This window comes from Schistocerca gregaria, chromosome 8 (assembly GCF_023897955.1).
Source record: "Schistocerca gregaria isolate iqSchGreg1 chromosome 8, iqSchGreg1.2, whole genome shotgun sequence".
In the NCBI taxonomy this organism is placed as follows: Eukaryota; Metazoa; Arthropoda; class Insecta; order Orthoptera; family Acrididae; genus Schistocerca; species Schistocerca gregaria.
Genome location: NC_064927.1, coordinates 354,966,558 through 354,988,936, shown reverse-complemented (window position 1 = coordinate 354,988,936; position 22,379 = coordinate 354,966,558). Strand labels below are relative to the sequence as shown.

Sequence of the window (22,379 nt, the reverse complement as noted above, 5' to 3'; positions counted from 1 at the left end):
ATTGTATCTCAGTCACTGCCTCTCCTGCAACAGGGTATCTGAAAATGATTGTTTGAAATCGAAGAAGATCGTTAGCAAATCAGAAAATGTTGAAGAGTTGGATTTGTTAAAAAATTGACATAATTAAGGTTCATGCTTCGACCCCAAAGCTGACTTGTAATCTTTATCCAATTGATGATTCAGTTCATAAAATGATGCTAATTTGTCTAAGCTATACTCAATGAATGTAGGAGATTGTTGCAAAGAATATTTTTATTTTATTATTTGGGCAGAGTAACATACTGCAAGACACAGTTATAAGCAGAAAAGAGGGATCAAAATGCTGTAGTTACCTACAGATGGCAGACAGAGTCTGCGAACTTTCTGTGATTAGTGCCATACAGTCATCAATGATGAGATCTTTTGATTTTAAAAAAAGAACAGTCTGCAGGCTACATTGACTCAAAAGATACACAGGTAACCTACTGCAGCAGCCCAATATATCTGTGGCTGTTGTAGTTGCATATTATGTAATTTTTCTAGCATAAAAAAATTTGGAACCTGAATATGGAGCCACGTTTTGCATGGATAAAGCTTTGCTGGTAGTCATTGAAGCATGACAATAAAGCTACCTTAGAGCACTCAAAAGACTTGCAGAGATTTTCACAGTTTTAAAATAGCTGTTATTTGGGAGTTCAGGTTTGTTTACTTAATACTTGCCAAGAAAAAAAGTCAGGCATTAAGATTGATCTCTTAGCTGGAATTTTTGGTTTTGCTAGTTGCATTGTTGAAAGTTTGAGCTATTTGAGGCACCTTAAAATGTGTAATTTATTGAAACAAGAAATATCAGTACCACAAGGATAGACTGAACTAAACTCTGCAATATTAAGTAAAGTAGCATGTGTGATGGTTTGACTTTAATGAAATCGAGTATACAGGCTCTTTTATCAGAAGAAGTAGGTGTGAAAGAACTTAATTTTGAGAAATGGTTTCCAAATGAAATTTGTTATTTGAAGTTACTCAGATTAGACTTTTTTTCCTTCTTAAAAATATTTTAAAATATCTTGCTTCTTGGAATTAACTATGATTTTATATCTCATACACATAAAAAGATTTCAGTTTCTGAACATTAATTTAGGAGACTTCAAGCATGATAGTGCTATTGTGAAAATTGACACAGGCAGAAGAAAATTTGAAGGGTTACCACTGTGACCATACTACCTGCGTACCACCTTGAGAATAATGTGCATTGTTGTCATATATGTTAATTTTTGCGTACTGCCCACAGGACACGTGCCAGCATGGACGGTTCAGGGTATGGCGGTGGTCGATCGAAACACCGTAACTCTGACTATGATGGTGAGGCGTGGCAGGAGGATTGGGGGGATGGGGATGGTTCTGATCATGAGGACTACAAACGTCAGGAAGAGCGTGACTGGGATCGCAGACGATCACGATATGCTGATGAGAATGGATACAAGAGTGGGGGAAAGCATCGAGGCAGCCCACCTGACTACAAGTCATCTCGCCGTGGTGGTGATTGGGATCGTCACTACTATGGTGGTGGAGGAGGAGGTTATGATCGGGATGATCCACCACCTCCTCGTCGTGACTACCGAGATCGGCGTTCATCTGGTGACCGTGACCGACGCAGTCGGTATGATCGCAGAGGGGTAGATTTTGATGAAGAAGGACGTTATCGACGTGATCATAGCCCAGAAAGCCTGGATTCATTTGATGATTACTATAGTGGGCGTGGCGGAGGTGGAAGCAGTGATGGATATGGAAGGTAAATGTTGATCATAATGTTTTAGTGTTTCTGCATGTGTTTGCAGTTTTTAGATCCAATCATTGACATGTAGTATCCATATGATAGTTACTGAATTTGTTGTTGTGTTAATTTTTCTTTCATCATAATGGATAAGACTGCATCATCCATACGGTGACAAGGATAGGTGAATTGACAAATGCAATTCAAAATATGGCATTCTACACAACAGGTTTTATTTTAAGGGCTTAAGTAGATATTTTGAGTTGCTAGAACAATCATTACTTTCTAACATGTTTAAAATTTACAAACATCTGTTTATATGTAATTCCTTTTGAGCATATGAAAACTACAGAGAAGATAATAATGAATGGAAAACTCACAAAAACAACCAGTGCATTGCCCAGTGTCTGCTGATCTCAAATTCTAGACAAAACAAGACCGATTTCTGTTTGTAGGGACATAAGAATATATCAGTGGAATATTCTGAACCTAGAAAAATATACTAAGATAAGAGGTCATGGATTAATTTATGTTCAAATAGAGTCGGTGACAGTTGGGTGACAAATAATCAGCAAGGACATCCTTCGATATTCCTATTATTTGTAGACTAATGTTAAAGGGATGAATTAAGAGCATTAATTTAGTTACAACTTATGTTATATAATTTGTTTATGGTAAGTTATTCAATTTATTTCCATTAATCATTCCAAGGCGTCCTATTTGCTCTGCTTGCTGGCCTCTGGACAAATGTGGCTAGGCTCCCAACTGCCTCTGATTGGTGGGAGGTGTAATCCCCTAACATTTTAATTTGTACTTGTAGATTTCTCATAGCCAGAATCCAAAAGTTTCATCTTGCTTCTTCCTACCATTTTGTGAACATAACTTTCTTACTAGTTTTTACAGTGACTGAGAGGGCCTCCTTATCCGATGTGGAAGGTATGCCTCCAGCCCCATGACAACTTCAGTGGGCCACTGGCTGTTTTTGTCCTGTATATATTCCCCCATACTATAATATTTTACTCATCTTTTATAACTGGTTTTATTCTTCCCTTCTTCACACTCAAAGTCGAACATACTAAAGTTGAAATAGCTGCCAGTCTCGTCTATCTCAATAGAATTTTGTGGGTCAGATACTCTGATTTGTTCTATAAGACTTGATGATTATAGTATCTCTCTTCCATATCCATGCCCTTCTGTTGTACCAGTTCCATGTTTCATTTTTTACTTTTATTATAATGGGAGCACACTTTTACCATGTGACATAAAAGCTTTGTGAAGCTTTCAAACTTCTCTCTCTTATCATTTAAAATTGTATAAGGTTTGTGTCGAAAAATACAATATTCTGTTTAAGATGAGACAAAAATAGATTATTTCTATTCATTTTCCTTTGAATGGAGAATAGTTGATCCTTCAGTTGTAGTGAAATACAAGACTTTGTTGATTAGAAGCAGACTGCATTAGCAACTTAAATGCCAAATTTTCTTAATAAGATAAGCAGTGTTCATAGTATTTTACTGTTTTTGTGTAAAGAAGATTACACAACCATTAGACATGGTTGTTGCTACATTTGCACTAAAGTGGAGGTAGAGCAGAACATAGATGATGGGTAAAACAAACACACACACACACGTATTGTGGTCTTCAGCTGTATGCGTGGGGTCCCAGTAAAGAAGTTCTTTGGCTCATCTATTACATTTTCTGTCCACCTACATGTAATTTTCGTTTACAGCCATAGTAAATTGTGCCTTCCTCTTCATTCAAAATTCTTGTATGAAGGAATTCCATGATCCATTTGATTGTTCTCCTGTCTCTTCTGGTAATTCCCAATATGCATCTCTCCCTTGCTTGCTGAGCAACCTCCAGTTACTGAATTATTTTTGCATTAAAATTCGTCTCACACAGTCATACGTTAAAACTGGTAATACACTTATATTGTGGAGTCCTTATAGACAAACTTGAGCTTAACTTTGAAAATCTATTGAATAGCTTAAAAGTATACCATGCCATTTTTAATCTTCTGTTTATTTCTTTTACTGTCCATCTGGTTGTTCTTAATTGCCCTGAATACAAAAACTTATCAACTGGTTCCTTTTTAGTTTGTTCTATTGTCTTTTTCATGCACTCATTATACTTTGCCATTTTCTTGTGTTCAGGCTAACTTTCGCTTGCTCTTAACTTATTCCCTTCATTGTTGAAGTCATCAGCAAAACAATGGTGATTCAGATACATTTCATTAACAATGCACTTCTCTGCTTTACCAGCTTAACAATTTGTGTACTTCCTCTGGTACTCCTGTAAATAGTTTAGGTGAATTGGAATGTGTTTTTTTTTTTTTTTTTCCCCATATAACAATCAGTTTTCAGATATTGTCATAGATTTAGAAGCTTTTTCAGTAGTTGCAGGAGCAACAGTCTGGATGATTGACTGATCTGGCCTTGTAACATCAACCAAAACGGCCTTGCTATGCTGGTACTGTGAACGACTGAAAGCAAGGGGAAACTACGGCCGTAATTTTTCCTGAGGGCATGCAGCTTTACTTTATGGATAAATGATGATGGCGTCCTCTTGGGTAAAATATTCCGGAGGTAAAATAGTCCCCAATTCGGATCTCCGGGCCGGGACTACTGAGGAGGACATCGTTATCAGGAGAAAAAAAAAAACTGGTGTTCTACGGATCGGAGCGTGGAACGTCAGATCCCTTAACCGGACAGGTGGACTAGAAAATTTAAAAAAAGGGAAATGGATAGGTTAAAGTTAGATATAGTGGGAATTCGGTGGCAGGAGGAACAAGACTTTTGGTCAGGTGAATACAGGGTTATAAATACAAAATCAAATAGGGGCAATGCAGGAGTAGGTTTAATAATGAATAAAAATAAAAAAAAATAGGAATTCGGGTAAGCTACTACAAACAACATAGTGAACGTATTATAGTGGCCAAGATAGACGCGAAGCCCGTGCCTACTACAGTAGTACAAGTTTATATGCCAACTAGCTCTGCAGATGACAAAGAAAGTGATGAAATGCATGACGAGATAAAAGAAATTATTCAGGTAGTGAAGGGAGATGAAAATTTAATAGTCATGGGTGATTGGAATTAGAGAGTAGGAAAAGGGAAAGAAGGAAACATAGTAGGTGAATATGGATTGGGGCTAAGAAATGAGAGAGAAAGCCGCCTGGTAGAATTTTGCGCAGAGCATAACTTAATCATAGCTAACACTTGGTTCAAGAATCGTGAAAGAAAGTTGTATACATGGAAGAACCCTGGAGATACTAGAAGATATCAGGTAGATTATATAATGGTAAGGCAGATATTTAGGAACCAGGTTTTAAATTGTAAGACATTCCCAGGGCCAGATGTGGACTCTGACCACAATCTATTGGTTATGAACTGTAGATTAAAACTGAAGAAACGGCAAAAAGGTGGGAATTTGAGGAGATGGGACCTGGATAAACTGAAAGAACCAGAGGTTGTAGAGTGTTTCAGGAAGAGAATAAAGGAACAATTGACAAGAATGGGGGAAAGAAATACAGTAGAAGAAGAATGGATAGCTTTGAGGGATGAAGTAGTGAAGGCAGCAGAGGATCAAGTAGGTAAAAAGACGAGGGCTAGTAGAAATCCTTGGGTGACAGAAGATATACTGAATTTAATTGATGAAAGGAGAAAATATAAAAATGCAGTAAATGAAGCAGGCAAAAAGGAATACAAACGTCTCAAAAATGAGATCGACAGGAAGTGCAAAATGGCATGACTAGAGGACAAATGTAAGGATGTAGAGGTGCATGTCGCTAGGGGTAAGATGGATACTGCCTGCAGGAAAATTAAAGAGACCTTTGGAGAAAAGAGAACCACTTGTATGAATATCAAGGGCTCAGGTGGAAACCCAATTCTAAGCAAAGAGGGGAAAGAAGAAAGGTGGAAGGAGTATATAGAGGGACTATACAAGGTTGATGTTCTTGAGGACAATATTATAGAAATGGAAGAGGATGTACCTGAAGATGAAATGGGAGATATGATACTGCGTGAAGAATTTGATGAAGCACTGAAAGACCTAAGTCGAAACAAGGCCCCGGGAGTAGACAACATTCCATTACAACTACTGACAGCCTTATGAGAACCAGTCCTGACAAAACTCTACCAGCTGGTGAGCAAGACGTATGAGACAGGCGAAATACCCTCAGACTTCAAGAAGAATATAATAATTCCAATCCCAAAGAAAACAGGTGTTGACACATGTGAAAATTACCGAACTGTCAGTTTAATAAGTCACGGCTGCAAAATATTAACGCGAATTCTGTACAGACGAGTGGAAAAAAACTGGTAGGAGCTGACCTCGGGGAAGATCAGTTTGGATTCCGTAGAACATGTGAGGCAATGCTGAACCTATGATTTATTTTAGAAGCTAGATTAAGAAAAAGCAAATCTACGTTTTTAGCATTTGTAGTCTTGGAGAAAGCTTTTGACAATGTTGACTGGAATAATCTCTTTCAAATTCTGAAGGTGGCAGGGGTAAAATACAGAGAGCGAAAGACTATTTAAAATTTATACAGAAACCAGATGGCAGTTATAAGGGTCGGGGCACATGAAAGGGAAGCAGTGGTTCGGAAGGGAGTGAGACAGGATTGTAGCCTCTCCCTGATGCTATTCAATCTGTATATTGAGCAAGCAGTAAAGGAAACAAAAGAAAAACTCGGAGTAGGTATTAAAATCCATGGAGAAGAAATAAAAACTTTGAGGTTCGCCGATGACATTGTAATTCTGTCAGAGACAGCAAAGGACTTGCAAGAGCAGTTGAACGGAATGGACAGTGTCTTGAAGGGAGGATATAAGATGAACATCAACAAAAGCAAAACGAGAATAATGGAATGTAGTCGAATTAAGTCAGGCGATGCTGAGGGAATTAGATTAGGAAATGAGACACTTCAAGTAGTAAAGGAGTTTTGCTATTTGGGGAGCAAAGTAACTGATGATGGTCGAAGTAGAGAGGATATAAAATGTAGACTGGCAATGGCAAGGAAAGTGTTTCTGAAGAAGAGAAATTTGTTAACTTCGAGTATAGATTTAAATGTCAGGAAGTCGTTTCTGAAAGTATTTGGATGGAGTGTAGCCATGTATGGAAGTGAAACATGGACGATAAACAGTTTGGACCAGAAGAGAATAGAAGCCTTTGAAATGTGGTTCTACAGAAGAATGCTGAAGATTATATGGGTAGATCACATAACTTATGAGGAAGTATTGAATAGGATTGGGGAGAAGAGGAGTTTGTGGCACAACTTGACTAGAAGAAGGGATCGGTTGGTAGGACATGTTCTGGGGCATCAAGGGATCACCAATTTAGTATTGGAGGGCAGCATGGAGCGTAAAAATCATAGAGGGAGACTAAGAGATGAATACACTAAGCAGATTCAGAAGGATGTGGGTTGCAGGGGGTTCTGGGAGATGAAGCAGCTTGCACAGGATAGAGTAGCGTAGAGAGCTGCATCAAACCAGTCTCAGGGCTGAAGACCACAACAACAACAACAGTTAAGGTCAGAAATTATCATTTTTTGGTCGCAGTTTTTGTGTTGAAAGACAAAACTTACGCTGTATACACTGTTTTACAAAGGGATATTACAACTTGAAATCTTACACTGAAAATCAGCTTTCCTGTATTAATAAGTGCTTAAATTTATTGTTTGTAGTGTGTAAATTAGCAGTCTTGAGGTCAGATGGAAGTCTTATAAAAGATGGTTCTTATTGTATGTGGACTACAGTCTGCAGCCTTCTTTTTACTTGTGATTCTGTGAAACTTTTTCCTTCCCGTTGTATTATACCTATGTACATTACTGTTTGCTACATTATATTGTGTATTTTGTTTCACAATCATTATCACCTGCAGGATGTACATAGAGTGGATGGTTAGTATTTTACATTTTCTGAAGATTTATCTAAAAGGCCCCTCTCATGTTTACCTTAGTTACCAGTCTCACTGCCCCTCCCCCACCACGTTTCTCAGGAGCCTGACTGTATAAACAGCTGGTGCCCCACCCCATAGCTCAATAATGTACTGAAGATGCGGAGATATCACTTCGGAGTATGTTTGTCTCAGCCTATCATGGTTCATGAAGTTTCAGTAGATATGCATTGGTAATGATTTTCTTACAAGTATGGTCTATGTGTTTTTTCCATGACAGGTGTCCATCAAAATTTGTGTTTGTTTGTGTAGCAAAGGGGCAATGGAGGTGTAAATAGATTTCTATTTATGTTCTGATTGTAGCTAAGCATAAATTGCATTGTCACTGTATTATATTTATTTACAAGTAGCTTATTTGCAAAAAGATAACTAGACAGAAAATTATAATTCATTTCACTACTGTTTGTAGTATCTTGCTTATATTGGCCAAGCCGAAAAAGGATGTGTCATCATCGTACCTTACAATGTTGCAGTTTTGGGGTTCAATTGAATTGTTAACGTTCACATAAAACAGAAAACGCCCCAATATACTTGCTTGGGACACAGCACATTGAAGTATCTTGTGGGTTGATTTGGTTGTTGTCAACTCTTCATTCTTTTATAAGTTAGCTTGACATGCTGCTTCCTGTCTTTCAAATAGAAGGTAAGTACTTGGAAATGCTGTCCCTCTCATCCCATATTTTGCTTCTAATTTATGCAATAGAATTCTGTGATTCACAGGATCAGAAGCTTTGCTCATATGCAGGAAGGTGCCTGTTACTTTTTCTTTCATCTAGCTTGTTTACTAGTTACTGTATAAGAATTCTTACTGCTGTTACAGTAGATCTTCCTTTTCTAAAACTATGTTGTAGATTGTTAAATAGATTATGTTTGGTGAAATATTCCTCAGAGTGATTTAATATTACCTTCTCTAATTATTTCCCAAGCTCTGAAGTTAATTATATTGGCTTATAGTCTGTACCAGTTTTTATTCCCTTCTTATACATTGGTAGGATTTCAGTGATTTCCAAAAGATCAAGGAATTCTCCATGGCAGAGGGAGATATTAATTAGATGTGTCAGAGGCTTTACTAATTCTCCTCTACATTCCTTTAGCAGTGCAGGTGAAATGTCATCCCAGCCTCAAGACATTTTAACTAGAAGTTTTGAAATGATTGCTGGAATGTACCTCTCAGTAATGCCATGGATGAGAAGAGATTGGCTAGTCTTTGTAACATTTAAGTTGGACACCCAATCATCTTCTTTATGCCAGTTGTATTAAACATCTGTATGAATTTCTCACACTTTTCTTTTGGATAATTTGTTATACCATCATTTTCTTTTAACATTATGCTGATACGTTCATGAGATTGCTGTTTCCCACATTCTCCATGCAGTATTTTCCATGCCCATTAACTAACACAGGTTGAATTGCTTATTCGATAGGCACATTTATGACCTTTAAGGTTAGTCAAGGAATGTCTCTTTTTGTCCTGAGCAGTTTTTATTTTGTTAGTTAGTATTGTAATTTAGTATCTCTTGAGAGTGTGTAACAGGCTTTCATATTCTCTCTCAGTTTAAGGATTCATGGTGGGAAATTCTAAGCTTTGTGTTAATAGATTTGTTTACTTGTTTTACTAAAGGGCATGTTTCATTTAAATTTTTATTGAACAGTTAATAGAAGTTTTCCAATTGTCATTCACATTTGTTGCATTGTAAATTGGGTTCCATTTGTCATTGCCTAATGCCCTCTTCAGTCTTTTATAATTAAATTTTCTTTCATACATAAACATAATGTGCAACCTGACTCCTCTTTTTAGTTCAAAATTTCTCACTGTGTGGATCTAGTCCAATAAAATTTATACTAATGATATATATGTTTTTTAGTATGCCAACGTATGTTGAATCAAAGCCATGTTTCTCAAGTTCTGTTCGTACATATTTTGTTGAAACTGAGTGAAAATCTTTCTCAGGAAGTATGTACTGTAGTCAGAGTGGCTATTCACATTCATTATTTTGTTGTTTGATATTATTGACATCTTGAAAATAGTCCACTGCGACCTATCCATTTCTAAAATCATAGATAACTCATTCCTTTGCCTGTTTTGCATCTAATTTTTTCTGTGTGTGATGTGATAATTTTAGTGTGTACCAGTTGCCTTTTAATGAGTATCAGTTGCTTTGTAGTATATATTGTCCCCAGTTTATTTCTGTTGAGTTCAGTTCATCTCTTTTATGTGTAGATTTGTCTACCAAAATACTCTAGTTATAAGGGACGATCAAAAAGTTTCTGTTTGAGAGCATTGCTACAATGTTGTGCGATTCCGATCCAACTATACATTTAGGCAAGGGATTGGTGTGGCATTTGTGTGTTTCTGACAGGTGCGTGCAGTAAATTTGGAGAGGTGGCCCGTGGCAACATGATTACCAAATGTGTCCAAACAAGACTGATGTGATGTGATGTGATGTTCTGTTCTGTTCTGTTCTGTTCTGTTCTGTTCTGTTCTGTTCTTGGCCATCAAAGGGCAAACACTGGTAGACATCCATCTGAGAATAAAGAATGTGTATGGGTAGCATAACAGTAGAAAACCTCCATAGTGGAATGGTTTGCCAAGAGGTGTTGCTTCTTCATTATCCTCTGCGTACACCCCCATGGTGTGTGCTCCGCCCTTGCCTTCGGCTCGACTTGGCACAGGGCCCAAAGGACTCAGTCCCTCCGGAGGCCTTCTGCCGCCGCTTTTATTCCACCCTTGCCACGCATCAGGGCTCTGCCGTTCTTTACACTGATGGTTCGATGGCTGCTGGTCTTGTTGGTTATGCTCTAACTTTAGGGGACCATTCCGAACAACGTTCATTGCCGGCTGGCTGCAGCATTTTCACTGCTGAGCTGGTCAGCATCTTTTGTGCCCTAGAGTATATTGGCTCCTGCTCAGGTGAGTCCTTCGTTATCTGTAGCGACTCCCTGGGCAGTTAACGAGCTATCGACCAGTGCTTCCCTCGCTCTCATCTGGTGATGGCTGTCCAGGAGTCCCTGCATACGCTTGCCCGTTGCGGCCAATCTGTGGTCTTTATGTGGACCCCTGGCCATGTTGGGATACCTGGCAATGAAAATGTTGACCACCTGGTGAAAGAGGCCACCAGTAAACCATTTCTGGAGATTGGCCTCCCGGTGACTGATTTGCGGGCAATCTTACGCCACAAAATTTTCTGTTTATGGGACACAGAATGGCGCAACCTGGCCGTGCCAAACAAACTCCGTCCTATCAAGGAGACGACAACTGTGTGGCGGTCATCCATGCGGGTCTCTCGCAAGGAGTCTGTTGTCCTCTGCCGGCTGTGCATCGGGCACACTTGGCTGACACACGGCCACTTATTGTGCCATGAGGACCCCCTGCTATGTCACTGTGGTCCACATTTTGATGGAGTGTCGCCTTTTAGCTTTGCTCAGGCAGACATTAGCGCTGCCTGATACGCTTCCTGCCCTTTTAACAGATGACTCTGCCATGGCTTAGTTTTGAGTTTTATTCGGGCATGGGGCTTTTATCACATGATCTAAGTGTTTGTCTATATTTTTTGTCGAGTCTGTCCTTTCGCCTACGGTTTTAGTCTGAATTTTTAATGTGTTCTCAGTGGTTGGCTTTTCCTTTTTTGTCTCTATGGTCGTCCAACCACTGTCACACTCTGTGAGATTTTAATTTGTTTTGTCTTTTCTTTGTCTGAGCTTTTCTTTGTCTGAGCTTTTCTTGTCCTGTGTCGTCTGTTGTGTCCATTATCTGTTTTTTACTCTGTGTGGGTGTTTTTACGTTTTGGAACAATGGACCGATGACCGTTGCAGTCTGGTCCCTTTAATCTCACAGACCAAACCAAACCTTCTTCATTATAACACATGTCACCATATCATAGGCACCTGCCTATAGTCCTAATCTTTCCCTGTGTGACTGCCCAAAGTATGTGTTAAAATAAATTCCTCAGTAATATAACACAGAATTGAAATTATCAGAATACATTTTTTTTAATTTCTCATGTGGATTTAAGTAATGCCGATCAACATTTTTGGGACTGTTGATATATGATATCATGTCCCCCCCCCCCCCCAAAAAAAAGTAATAATAATAATTAGTTGCTAACCTGAAGGTTGCACCTTGAAATCAAACTCAGCTCAGAGCTTTTGGGGCATGGCTTCCACAGAGTAAATCTCTTGTGGGCGTCCTGAAGGCTCTTATGCTTCAATCTAAGGATGTCCTATCAACGTGTACACAATTTTCATGTTCCACTGCTTACATCAAAAGAAAAATGAACAAAGTTGCTGAAACTTTGCTATCAAATCTATGTCTATGTATGTCTCCATTAGGCATTATTGTGTCATTAATCTACATTCAGTATTATTGTTTTGATAGTGTTTTAGGCTATTTTTTCTGCCATTGGTTATTCTGTCCACCGTTTGGATGAGTTTGCAAATGTCTCATCAGAGTGCACTACGGTATGGTAACATACATATCACCACCGAGTAAGAGTTTCACAAATGATTGGAGGAAAAAGCGCACAAAATATACCCTGTGTGCAAAATATGTCCCGTTATTTTCGTTTCCTGGCTTGCTGACTGCTGGTAATGTGCTCTATTGCCAAGTTTGTTTTTGTGAGTATATTACACATGAGTTTAGTGAGTTTTGCTCTCTTGCAGATAACAGCAGTATACCATAAGTTTGAAAACAACACAATATGAGTTTAGCGTGCAATTTATAAGTTAAAATTTTGGAACATGCATGTAGGATGAACATGAACTTAGTGCATCCAGACTCAATGTAAACATATTTTTTTTTTCCTTTTTTTATAAAAAAAGGCCCAGAGTAAATCCAAGCGAAGGTATACACACAATTTTAACAGAATAATGAACAATGGTGAGTAGGAGTTGTGGTTTAAATGGGCATGATGGTTGCTTGGGTCACTCACGTCAGCCAGTCACAGCATAAGATCCATGACATCATGGAAACATCACTTTCATCACATGACCTCGTAAACACCGCAGTGATCAGGTCGTTCAGGTCAGCTAGTCACAGCACAAGATACATATCATCATGGAAGCAACACTTTGTCACATGAGATCATAAAAGCTGCAGTTAGAGCACACAAAACATTGCTTAATAAAGTTTAGAAACGAAAATACCAAAAACATTTGGCATGTAGCAAAGCTAACACACGCGGCACTAATGATCTCTCCAAAAAACATCTCTAATACAATTTGTAGTGGTAAACTGTCAGGAAATACAATGTTGGGGGATAAATAATCTGCCTCTAGATTTTATCTAGGAGTTAGCTTTTGATGTTATTTAGGAGTTTGTTGTTAAATGGAAAGAAGATAAAGTGCATAAATATTTTACAAGAGTGTGATATTACTGTCCCATCCCCCTCCCCGCATGAAAAATCTTGGCTGTGACAGACTGATCTGTAGCGTAGCCCAAGTTCTAGGTTAGTCCCAATCCTTAAATGTCCCAGTCTTCCCCAGGATCGAAACGACGAGCCGTGCTTGACATTATGTTAAGCAAGTATAGTATTAAACATTCATATTAGTGGGTCTCCCTGTGGTACTTGCATAGTTGAATATTATGTATATTTTGTGTTGAGTAATTACAGCACATAACAAGTAAATCTGCCTGTTTGCAGGGGAGGTGGAAGCAGTCGTGATTCGGACGCATACCGAAACCAAGCTCCCAACAACACTGTGATGATTAAGGGCTTGGCATACCATATAACTGAAAATGATATCCGGAAGGACATCCTTCAGTGCAATTTAATGCCAAGGGACATCCGTCTCATCCGTAAGAAAGACACTGGTCAGTCACGGGGATTTGCTTTTGTTGAATTTAATACAGTAGCTGAAGCAACCCAATGGATGCAACGAAAGGGTGGGACATTAGTTCTTCAAGACCAGTATCGAGCAGAAATGTACTACAGTATCCCAAAGGACCCACCTGGTTTTGGAGACAGAGGTGCTGTGCAATTAAAGGACTGGCACTGTGTGAAATGTGGTGCGAATAATTTCAAAAGACGAGATGCCTGCTTCAAATGTGGCGCATCCCGCAAGGAGAGTGAAGAGGGAGGTGAAGGTAGTGATGAGGTGAGTACAAAAAATATTTGCAGTGATCTAGTGGCTATTTCAGCAATATTAGTGTAACAGGAGATGTTTTATGTCTAGTGGCTATTTCAGCAATATTAGTGTAACAGGAGATGTTTTATGTCGTTAATTTTATTATTGTTGTTCACTGTTTTAGAACTTGTTTCACATATACATTTTAAGGTAAGATTGATTGCTAGGCAATTTAATTCAGTGACATGCTTGTAATTCAAATGTTTGTGTGTCAATTCTTTGGTGTTCCATCTATATCTATGTACATACTGTGAAAGCCACCATATTGTGCATGGTGGATGGTACCTTGTACCACCAGGAGCCAATTCCTTTCCTGGTTCACTCATAAATGGAGGGAGGGAAAAACAACTGTCTATATGCCTTTGTTGGATCTTAATTTCTCTTATCTGTATGGTCCTTAGGTGAAATGTATCTTGTCAGTAGTAGAATCATCCACAGAAACTGCATATGCTTGTTCTCTAAATTTTCTCAACAGCGTTTCTTGAAAAGGAGGTCATCTTCACTCCAGGAATTCCCATTTGAGCATCTCCTTAATACTCTTCTATTGATCAAACTTACCAGTAACAAATCTGGCAGCCTATCTCCAAATTGCTTTGATGCCCTCCTTTAATCCAATCTGTTGAGGATCCCAATGGTGCACTATACAACGTGTCCTTAACAGATGAACCATATTTTCCTAAAATTCTCCCAGTAAACTGAAGTCAACAATTCGCCTTCCCTACTACTGTCCTTACATGCTCGTTCCGTTTCATATTATTTTGCAGTGTTACATGTATTTAATCAATATGACTGTGTCGAACAACAAACAACTATTACTGAAGTCAGACAACATAGAATTGTTCAATACTCATCACACTAATTAGAAATGTTGTCTATTCATCTTGTTCATTCCTGCATTCGCTCAATGACAACACCATTCGGTACACCACTGCATCAACAGATTTCTGTTCACCCTGTCCATCAGGTTATTTATGTATATAGATAATAAAAGTCATCATATCACACTCTGATGAACATTTGCCATCAGGACAATGTACTGAGTTTCATTATTTCAGAAGTTTGGGCCACTCTCTTATCTGAGAACCTGTTCCGTATGCTCATACCTTTGCTATCAGTGTGCAGTGGGACACCGTGTCAAATGATTATCGGGAATCTAGGAATATGGAGTCTGCCTGTTACCCTTCACATGTGGTTCACAAATATTGTGAGAGAGAAGGGCAAGCCAAGTTTCACATGAGCGATGCTTTCTAAATTTGTGCTAGTTTGTTGTCAGAAGTTTTTCCGTCTCAAAGAAATTTATTATATTCGAACTGAGAATATGTTCAAAAATTCTCCAGCAAAACAGCATTGGGGGTGTTGGTCTGTAATTTTAGTAAATTTTGTGGGTCCGTTCTTTTACTCTTGTTATAGACAAGAGTCACTTGTGCTTTTCCCAATTTTATGATTATCACTAACACTCAACTTGAGCTTGTCAGCATTAAATATTTTGTTTAACTTATTCCTAAGACATTAAATGTGTGTGCCCCAGATTGGGTTACCATGACCTTTTGTCTTTGGTGGTCCACTACGCAGCTTTAGTCTTCCAGTTTCTTTTTCGAACAGCAAAAGTTCTCATAGATGCCTAGCAGTCACGCACACCTGGTAGAAAAAAAATCTTTGCAAGTGCATGCAACGTGGCATAGCTGTTAGCGTCATTGGCTAGTGGGCTGTAGGTTCAAACACAACCACCAAGGTATTTGTTATTTGGTTCATATTATTTTTGGAAGGTTCTCTGAATTTCTTACATTTGTAATGTTTATATATTCTGGAATATTCAGTGTTTATATAAAAAGCAGCACACACTGTCTAGGAGTTCAGGCCTATCCCTGTTCTAACGGTATATTGATATTCATAAAACACATGCTTTTTGTGCTAAGTGTTGTATTCATTGACAACTCTAATTTCAGATTTAGATTTGATTCTGGTTTCGATGTGAAACTGTTTGGTGGAGATGTCAGTTACTTTCAAACCTCTACACCAGCGTGGCTCCAATTAGGCAGTGTGAAAGCCGTCACCTACATGGGCAGGAACCAGATTACAAGCAGTACATTGCTCTTGTGACCTGCATATTCAGTAGATCAATGCATTCCAAACCATCAGTAATTCAGTGGGACATCAGGCACCCATCAGTGTATTCGGGTGATGCTGGTCGAAATGGCTGAAAGGATTAGACTGAATCACCAAATACAACTGGTGAGATGACATGATGTTTGGTAAATGTCTGTTTTTACTTGGGTGACACAGCCCCCACAGTGGTTAAAGAACAATGAAGAGCAGCCTGATAGCTGGAAAAAATTGTTGGTCAAAATGACGACAACCTTCATCGACTGTCGATGCCAAGTTCGTTTGGGAGAAGAACAATCAAAGAACAGTCACAGGGAAGTGACACAGTTTTATATACAGAAACTTTTAGCTGTATGCCACAATTTGAATCCGAATACGACTTAAGCTGATAAAAACACACACTTTGATGAAAGGAATTGCAGAAGATGTGTAACTATCTCTTCTGGTAAAGGATGTCACAACAGTTGAGGAATTCAAGCAGGACCAGTACATTGAGGAAGCGTAACAGAAATGATTTGGACGGAAGAGGTGTGATCGACTCGTAAAAGTGATTTCTATAGCAATTGTGGAAGACCACCCTGATGTTGCTTCTCGCATATGCCATGTAAGAGAAGTAGTACAGCATTTTATGGTAGCCAGAACAGTCAGACCAAGTAAGCAAGAGATAGCAGCCATTTATATTGATCTCATACATCAGGTGGTTATAGAGATACCCCATACATCAAGTGGTATTAGAGGATGTTGACGAAGAGGTGTATCAATCTTTCATAAGAATCTCTGCCGCCATCAAATGTGCAAAGAAGAATGGACTCCACCAACACGGGCATGAGCTGCAGCAATCAACCAAGCATTGTGGATACTCTGGACAAATTGTACACTACTGCAGAGAGAGAGAGAGAGATGATGATGATGATGATGATGATGATGATGATTTTCAGAACAACTATGCCACCAGATGTCTGCCATCACAACAGTTATATTCATGCCTCTATGATAGAGAGGTACAGAATGAAGCAGCGCAACTGTTTTTAGAGCACAGACTTCATATTCGAGACACTGCAACTGCACTGTCTGACCATACTGATTTGGGTTTTCCATGTTTTCTTAGATAGTTAAGGCAAATGCCAGGGTAGATCTGTAAATCAAGGCCACGTCTGACACCTGTCCTGCCTACATAGGCTCCTGTCCTATTTTCTTAAAGCATGTTATTCGTGCTGTGTGTTACACACTGAAGAGCCAAATTAACAGATACACCTGCCTAATATCATGTAGGGCCTCCACGAGCACATAGAAGTGCAGCAATGCAAAGTGGCATGGACTCAACTAATGTCTGAAGTAGTGCTGGAGGAAATTGACACCATGTGAATAGTGCTATAAATCTGTAAGACTACGAGAGGGTTGAGAACTCTGCTGAACAGCAAGTTGCAAGACATCTCAGATATGCTCAGTAATGCTCATGTCTGGGGAGTTTGGTGGACAATGGATGTTAACTCATAAGTGTGTTTCTGGAGCAGTTATGGACGTGTGGGGTGTTACATTATCTTGCTGGGCTTGTCCAAGTCTGTCGGAATACACAATGGACATGAATGGATGTAGGTGATCAGACAGGATGCTTGCATACGTGTCAGCTGTCAGAGCTGTATCTAGACATCTCAGGGGTACCAAATCACTCCAACTGAACATGCCCCACAGTATTGCAGAGCCTCCACCAGTTTGAACAGTGCCCTACTGACATTCAGGGTCCGTGGATTCACGAGGTTGTCTCCATACCCATACAAGTCCATCTGCTCAATACAATTTGAAACGAGATTCATCCAACCAGGCAACATGTTTGCAGTCATCAGCAGTCCAATGTCGGTGTTGATGGGCCCAGGGGATGCTTAAAGCTTTGTGTCATGCTGTCATCAAGGGCACACAAGTGGGCCTTCGGCTCCGAAAGCCCATATCAGTGATGTTTAATTGAATGGTTTCCACACTGACACTTGTTGGTGGCCCAGCATTGAAATCTGCAGCATTTTGCAGAATGGTTGCACTACTGTCACATTGAACGATTCTCTTTGGTTGTTGCTGGTTCTGTTCTTGCAGGACCTTTTTCTAGCCTCAGTGATGTCTGAGATTTGATGTTTTACTGGATTTCTCATATTCTCAGTACACTCGTGAAATGATCATACGGGAAAATCTCCACTTCATCACTGCCTTGGAGATTGTGTCCCATCACTCGTGCACTGACTATAATACCACATTCAAACTCACTCAAAATCTTGATAACCTGCCATTGTAGCAGCAGTAACCGATCTAATGCTGCTCGGACGCTTGATGTCTTACATAGATGTTGCCGACCACAGTGCCATATTCTGCCTGTTTACATATCTCTGTATTTGAATATACAAGCCTATACCAATTTCTTTGTGCACTTCAGTGTATTTTGGCTATTGGTGGGCATTGTATTACTTTGACAAGTCCTGTTTTATTATGAGACATTCCATGAATGAATAAATGTAAGTAAATAAAACTGCAGACGATTATAATTGACCTGTGGACCAGGTCATTGGACAAGGCCAGTCCCCCTACTGTATACTAGCTACTCACGTATCCAACGAATTCAGGAAAACTAAGCATGGAGACCATCTATGGAGGTGAGGGTGCTACAGATACTAATCCTTCACGGGCAACAGTCATTGTCGGGAAGTCACATTAACGTCATTATCGACGGACAGCCTGTCCGGCCTTTAGTGAGCTCTGGGGAGGGGGGGGGGGGGCTTCATTTTCTGTAATACTGAATGGTTATCACCACCAACTAAAGAAGACTGTTATAAAAGCAATTATGCTGAAAGTCACAAATGGAAAAGAAGTGCAGCTGATAGGAACATGTATTGCAGCTATCAATGATAGTGCATAGGCGCCCTTCAGATTCAACATTTTATTGTAATGTAGTCTGGTGAGGCGGTTGTTTGTCGTTGAAGATGTTGTTATCCTAGTGTCATCAACAAAAAGAGTTCCAGTCATTAATTGAGATGCTTATTTTACCTTTGAAGATTTTGTGGATTGCAAAATACTGCTCATTCTCACAAAAGGAATCCACTTGCCAGCAACAATTGTAAGTATTGTAGGTGACCGATGAAAACTTTGTATCACTGGTTGTCATGTGTAGCCACAAATCATCCCTTAAGATACGTGCCTAGGGACTGCTTCAGCAGTCCAGGAATGGCAGCTTAGTATCATCAACAAAGAATTGTGCTCACTGCCACTACAGACAACGTAGGGGAGGAAGTTACTGTCAGCCTGCCAGTAGGATTCGGCCTGACCGAGGAACAACATATGTAAGTGTTAGCAGTTCTATGATAACTTCAGATGCCGTCAGATCCAGACTGGAAAAAAGGAAGACCAAGTACCCCAAGGTCAAACACTGAATCAACACTGGGGAACTCCACCATTTAGCAAGCACTTGTGTAAAGTATCACTGGTTAACGGCACACAATCTGGGAGGGAATAAAGAAGATGCTGCCAAGATGTCATGGAACCTTCAAAGATTCCTTGGTACTCTCCTTTGGTTCTTTGAAGGAGGAGGATGGTACAAGGTTCTTGTGGTAAACTAACACTGACTGAACAAAATCACAAAAAAAGATGTTTACCCAATGCCATACATTGATGATACCCGAGACTGCTTGAGAGGAGCAAAGCAAGGCCTACTGCGAAAAGACTTGACTTCATAACTATTGGTGGTCTCTCTGAGTTAAAAGTTATGCTCATGCACATTTGTGTGTGGGGAGAGGTTCTGACAACCATGTTAAAGTGTTCAGATTCCAGGCATCTGCCTATTGTGACTCACCGATCTTTCAAAGTGCCGCCGCGCAGTTACGCGTGTCCTCTACATGCGACACTGTCTGCCAGCCATGCAGCAGCAGCGCCACCTAAGCGGCCAGTCAGCCAGCGGCCGCTAGACTTGGACTCAGTTATGATTTGACTGTCAAAGTGTACACACGTCTTACTCTGTTTACTTGATCTGTGACTTTCATGTATTGCGTCTTCCTTGAAATATACTTGTTTAACTTGAAGTTATTACAATTGGTGACGAGGATAGGATTTTTCTTTTCCATCGTTGACCTACATGTTTCCATGGCTACTTTAGAGCAACTGTTGCAAGGTCTCTTAGAGAACAGCAGACGCTTCTCACAAATGCAATTCGTGATTTCATCGCAGCATCAAATGCTGGGCGTCTCTCATCATTGTCTACCTACTTTTCCTCCTCACGACGAGATGGCGGAAGACTGGTCTGATTACGAAAAATTCTTCAACAGCACTTCTTGGCATTTCGTGTCGCGGATGAACAAACATGTAAGTCTCTGTTCCCTTCGTGGATTTCACCTCAAATGTATTGGTTGTTGTTGCAATTGGCTCCTTTGAAAGATCCTGTGTGTTTGTCCGTTGCTGAAATGTGCTCACTTCAGTCCGTCTATTTTCAAAAGCAAATGCATGTGGTAGCCTCTCGTGTTGCCTTTTATCGTTGTCAGAAACAACTGAATCAGTCCTATTGTGCCTGGGCTGCTGAACTTTACGGCCTCAGTAGAAAGTGTCAATTTGTTACTGAAGTTCACAAAGAATCCTACGCCGATTCCATGGTACGGGATGCTATTACCCGATCGGCACCCGACGAAGAAGTTAGGCAACGTGCCCTTCAGTTGGCAAATCCGACTCTAGATGAAGTCCTATCCATCGCTCAGTCTTTTGAAATTTCTCGTGCTGTACGCTCCCAAGCGCAGCCTCGGCCTAACCGTAAAGAAACCTCTAAGAAACTGCAGCAAAACCCACGGCAACTTCCTTCGTGTCTGCGGTGCTTTACAAAACATTCACGAGAAGATTGTCCACAATTTTGGGCCGTGTGTCACAAATGCAAATAAAAGGGTCACGTGTCATCCGTTTGCAAATCCAACCGCATACATGATGTTCATGAATGTGACACTGATTCTGATTCTGTGTTGTCTGTCAATTGTACTTCTTCCCTTTTAGGGAAGTTATTCCTCTGGGTTGTCTGTCAATTGTACTTCTTCCCTTTTAGGGAAGTTATTCCTCACTGTCCATATACTTGGTCGAGATGTTCACATGCAGGTGGATATTGGTTCTGCTGCCACTATCAATCTTCAGTTGGGTTCTCCAATTCTGTCACCTGTCACTAGACAATTACAGACTTACAAAAAACAACAGCTTTCTGTGTTGGGACAATTTGATGCTGAGGTATCTTACAAATATGTCGTTCGCACTGTTGCCATATTTGTGGTCTACCATAGTAACGCGGGGAATCTTTTTGGTTTCGATGCTTTTCGCGTTTTTGGATTCTCCATAGATGACTCTGTCAATATCACCTCTGATGTTATTCCTTATGCTCAATTGGATCACTTGTCGACGACATTTTCGTCCCTTTTTTCTCGTGGGTTAGGCCGTGCAAACGGCTTTGAAGCTCATATCAGGCTCAAACCCACTGCTCGGCCTAAGTTTTTTCAGGCTCAGCCATTCCTGTGGCCCTTCGTGATCAGGTCAAATGGGAGCTGGATCGTCTCACTACTTCAGGGGTCTTGCTTCCTGTCACTTCCAGTGAGTGGTCCTCTCCTGTTGTCGTTGCTAAGCCATATGGTGATATTCGTCTCTGTGGCGATTTCAAAGCCACTGTAAATGCTCAATGCCTTATCGATACTTACCCTATGCCTCGACCTGAAGCATTGTTCACTAAACCTGCTGGAGGCCAAGTTTCTGATCCTTAACACGCCTTTCGGCCTCTATCAATTACCCAACGATTGCCATTCAGGTTTGCCAGCGCCCCTGCTCTCTTTCAGCGATTCTTGGAACAATTATTGCTTACTTTCCCTGGGTGTATAAATTACCAGGACGGCATTGTTGTCACTGGCTCCGCCACTGACGAACATCTTCAAAATCTCCGCACACTTTTTCATGTCTTACAGACTGCCGGCTTTAAGTGTAATCTTCAGAAATCAAAATTTTTTCAGGCATCTATCACATACTTGGGGTTTCAGCTCTCTTGGGATGGTATTTGTCTGCTTCAGAACTGTCGCTGTGATCGATGCCCTTCCTCGCTTTACATCTGTTAAGGAACTGCAGGCGTTCTTGGGGAAAATAACATACTATCACAAGTTTTTACCATCTGCTGCTTCGGTGACTCAGCCGTTGCATTGCCTGTTGCATAAAAACGTGCCTTTTCACTGGTTCGCGTCCTGCAATGTGGCTTTCCAGAAATTGAAGGCTATGCTGAAACAGGCCCCATGCCTGGCTACTTATCAACCTGGCCAACATCTTGTTCTTGCCACGGACGCCTCTCAATACGGGTTTGGTGCAGTCCTTGTGCACCGTTTTTCTGGCGGTTCTGAACAACCCATTGCTTATGCCCCCAAAACGTTCACGGATGCCCAACAAAAGTATTCTCAAATTGAAAAAGAAGCTTT

At 40.2% G+C, this 22,379-nt stretch overlaps 1 protein-coding gene across 12 annotated transcripts in view; it reads left to right on the top strand.

Moving 5' to 3' along the window:
- LOC126284815 (RNA-binding protein 5-like) overlaps positions 1-22,379 on the top strand; it is a 116,222-nt gene that overhangs the window by 42,174 nt on the left and 51,669 nt on the right. For all 12 annotated transcript variants that reach the window (XM_049984019.1, XM_049984015.1, XM_049984026.1 and 9 more), the window contains 2 exons: positions 1,268-1,768; positions 13,341-13,794. In XM_049984019.1, the coding sequence (XP_049839976.1) occupies positions 1,268-1,768; positions 13,341-13,794 (955 nt within the window). The remainder of the gene's footprint in view (positions 1-1,267; positions 1,769-13,340; positions 13,795-22,379) is intronic.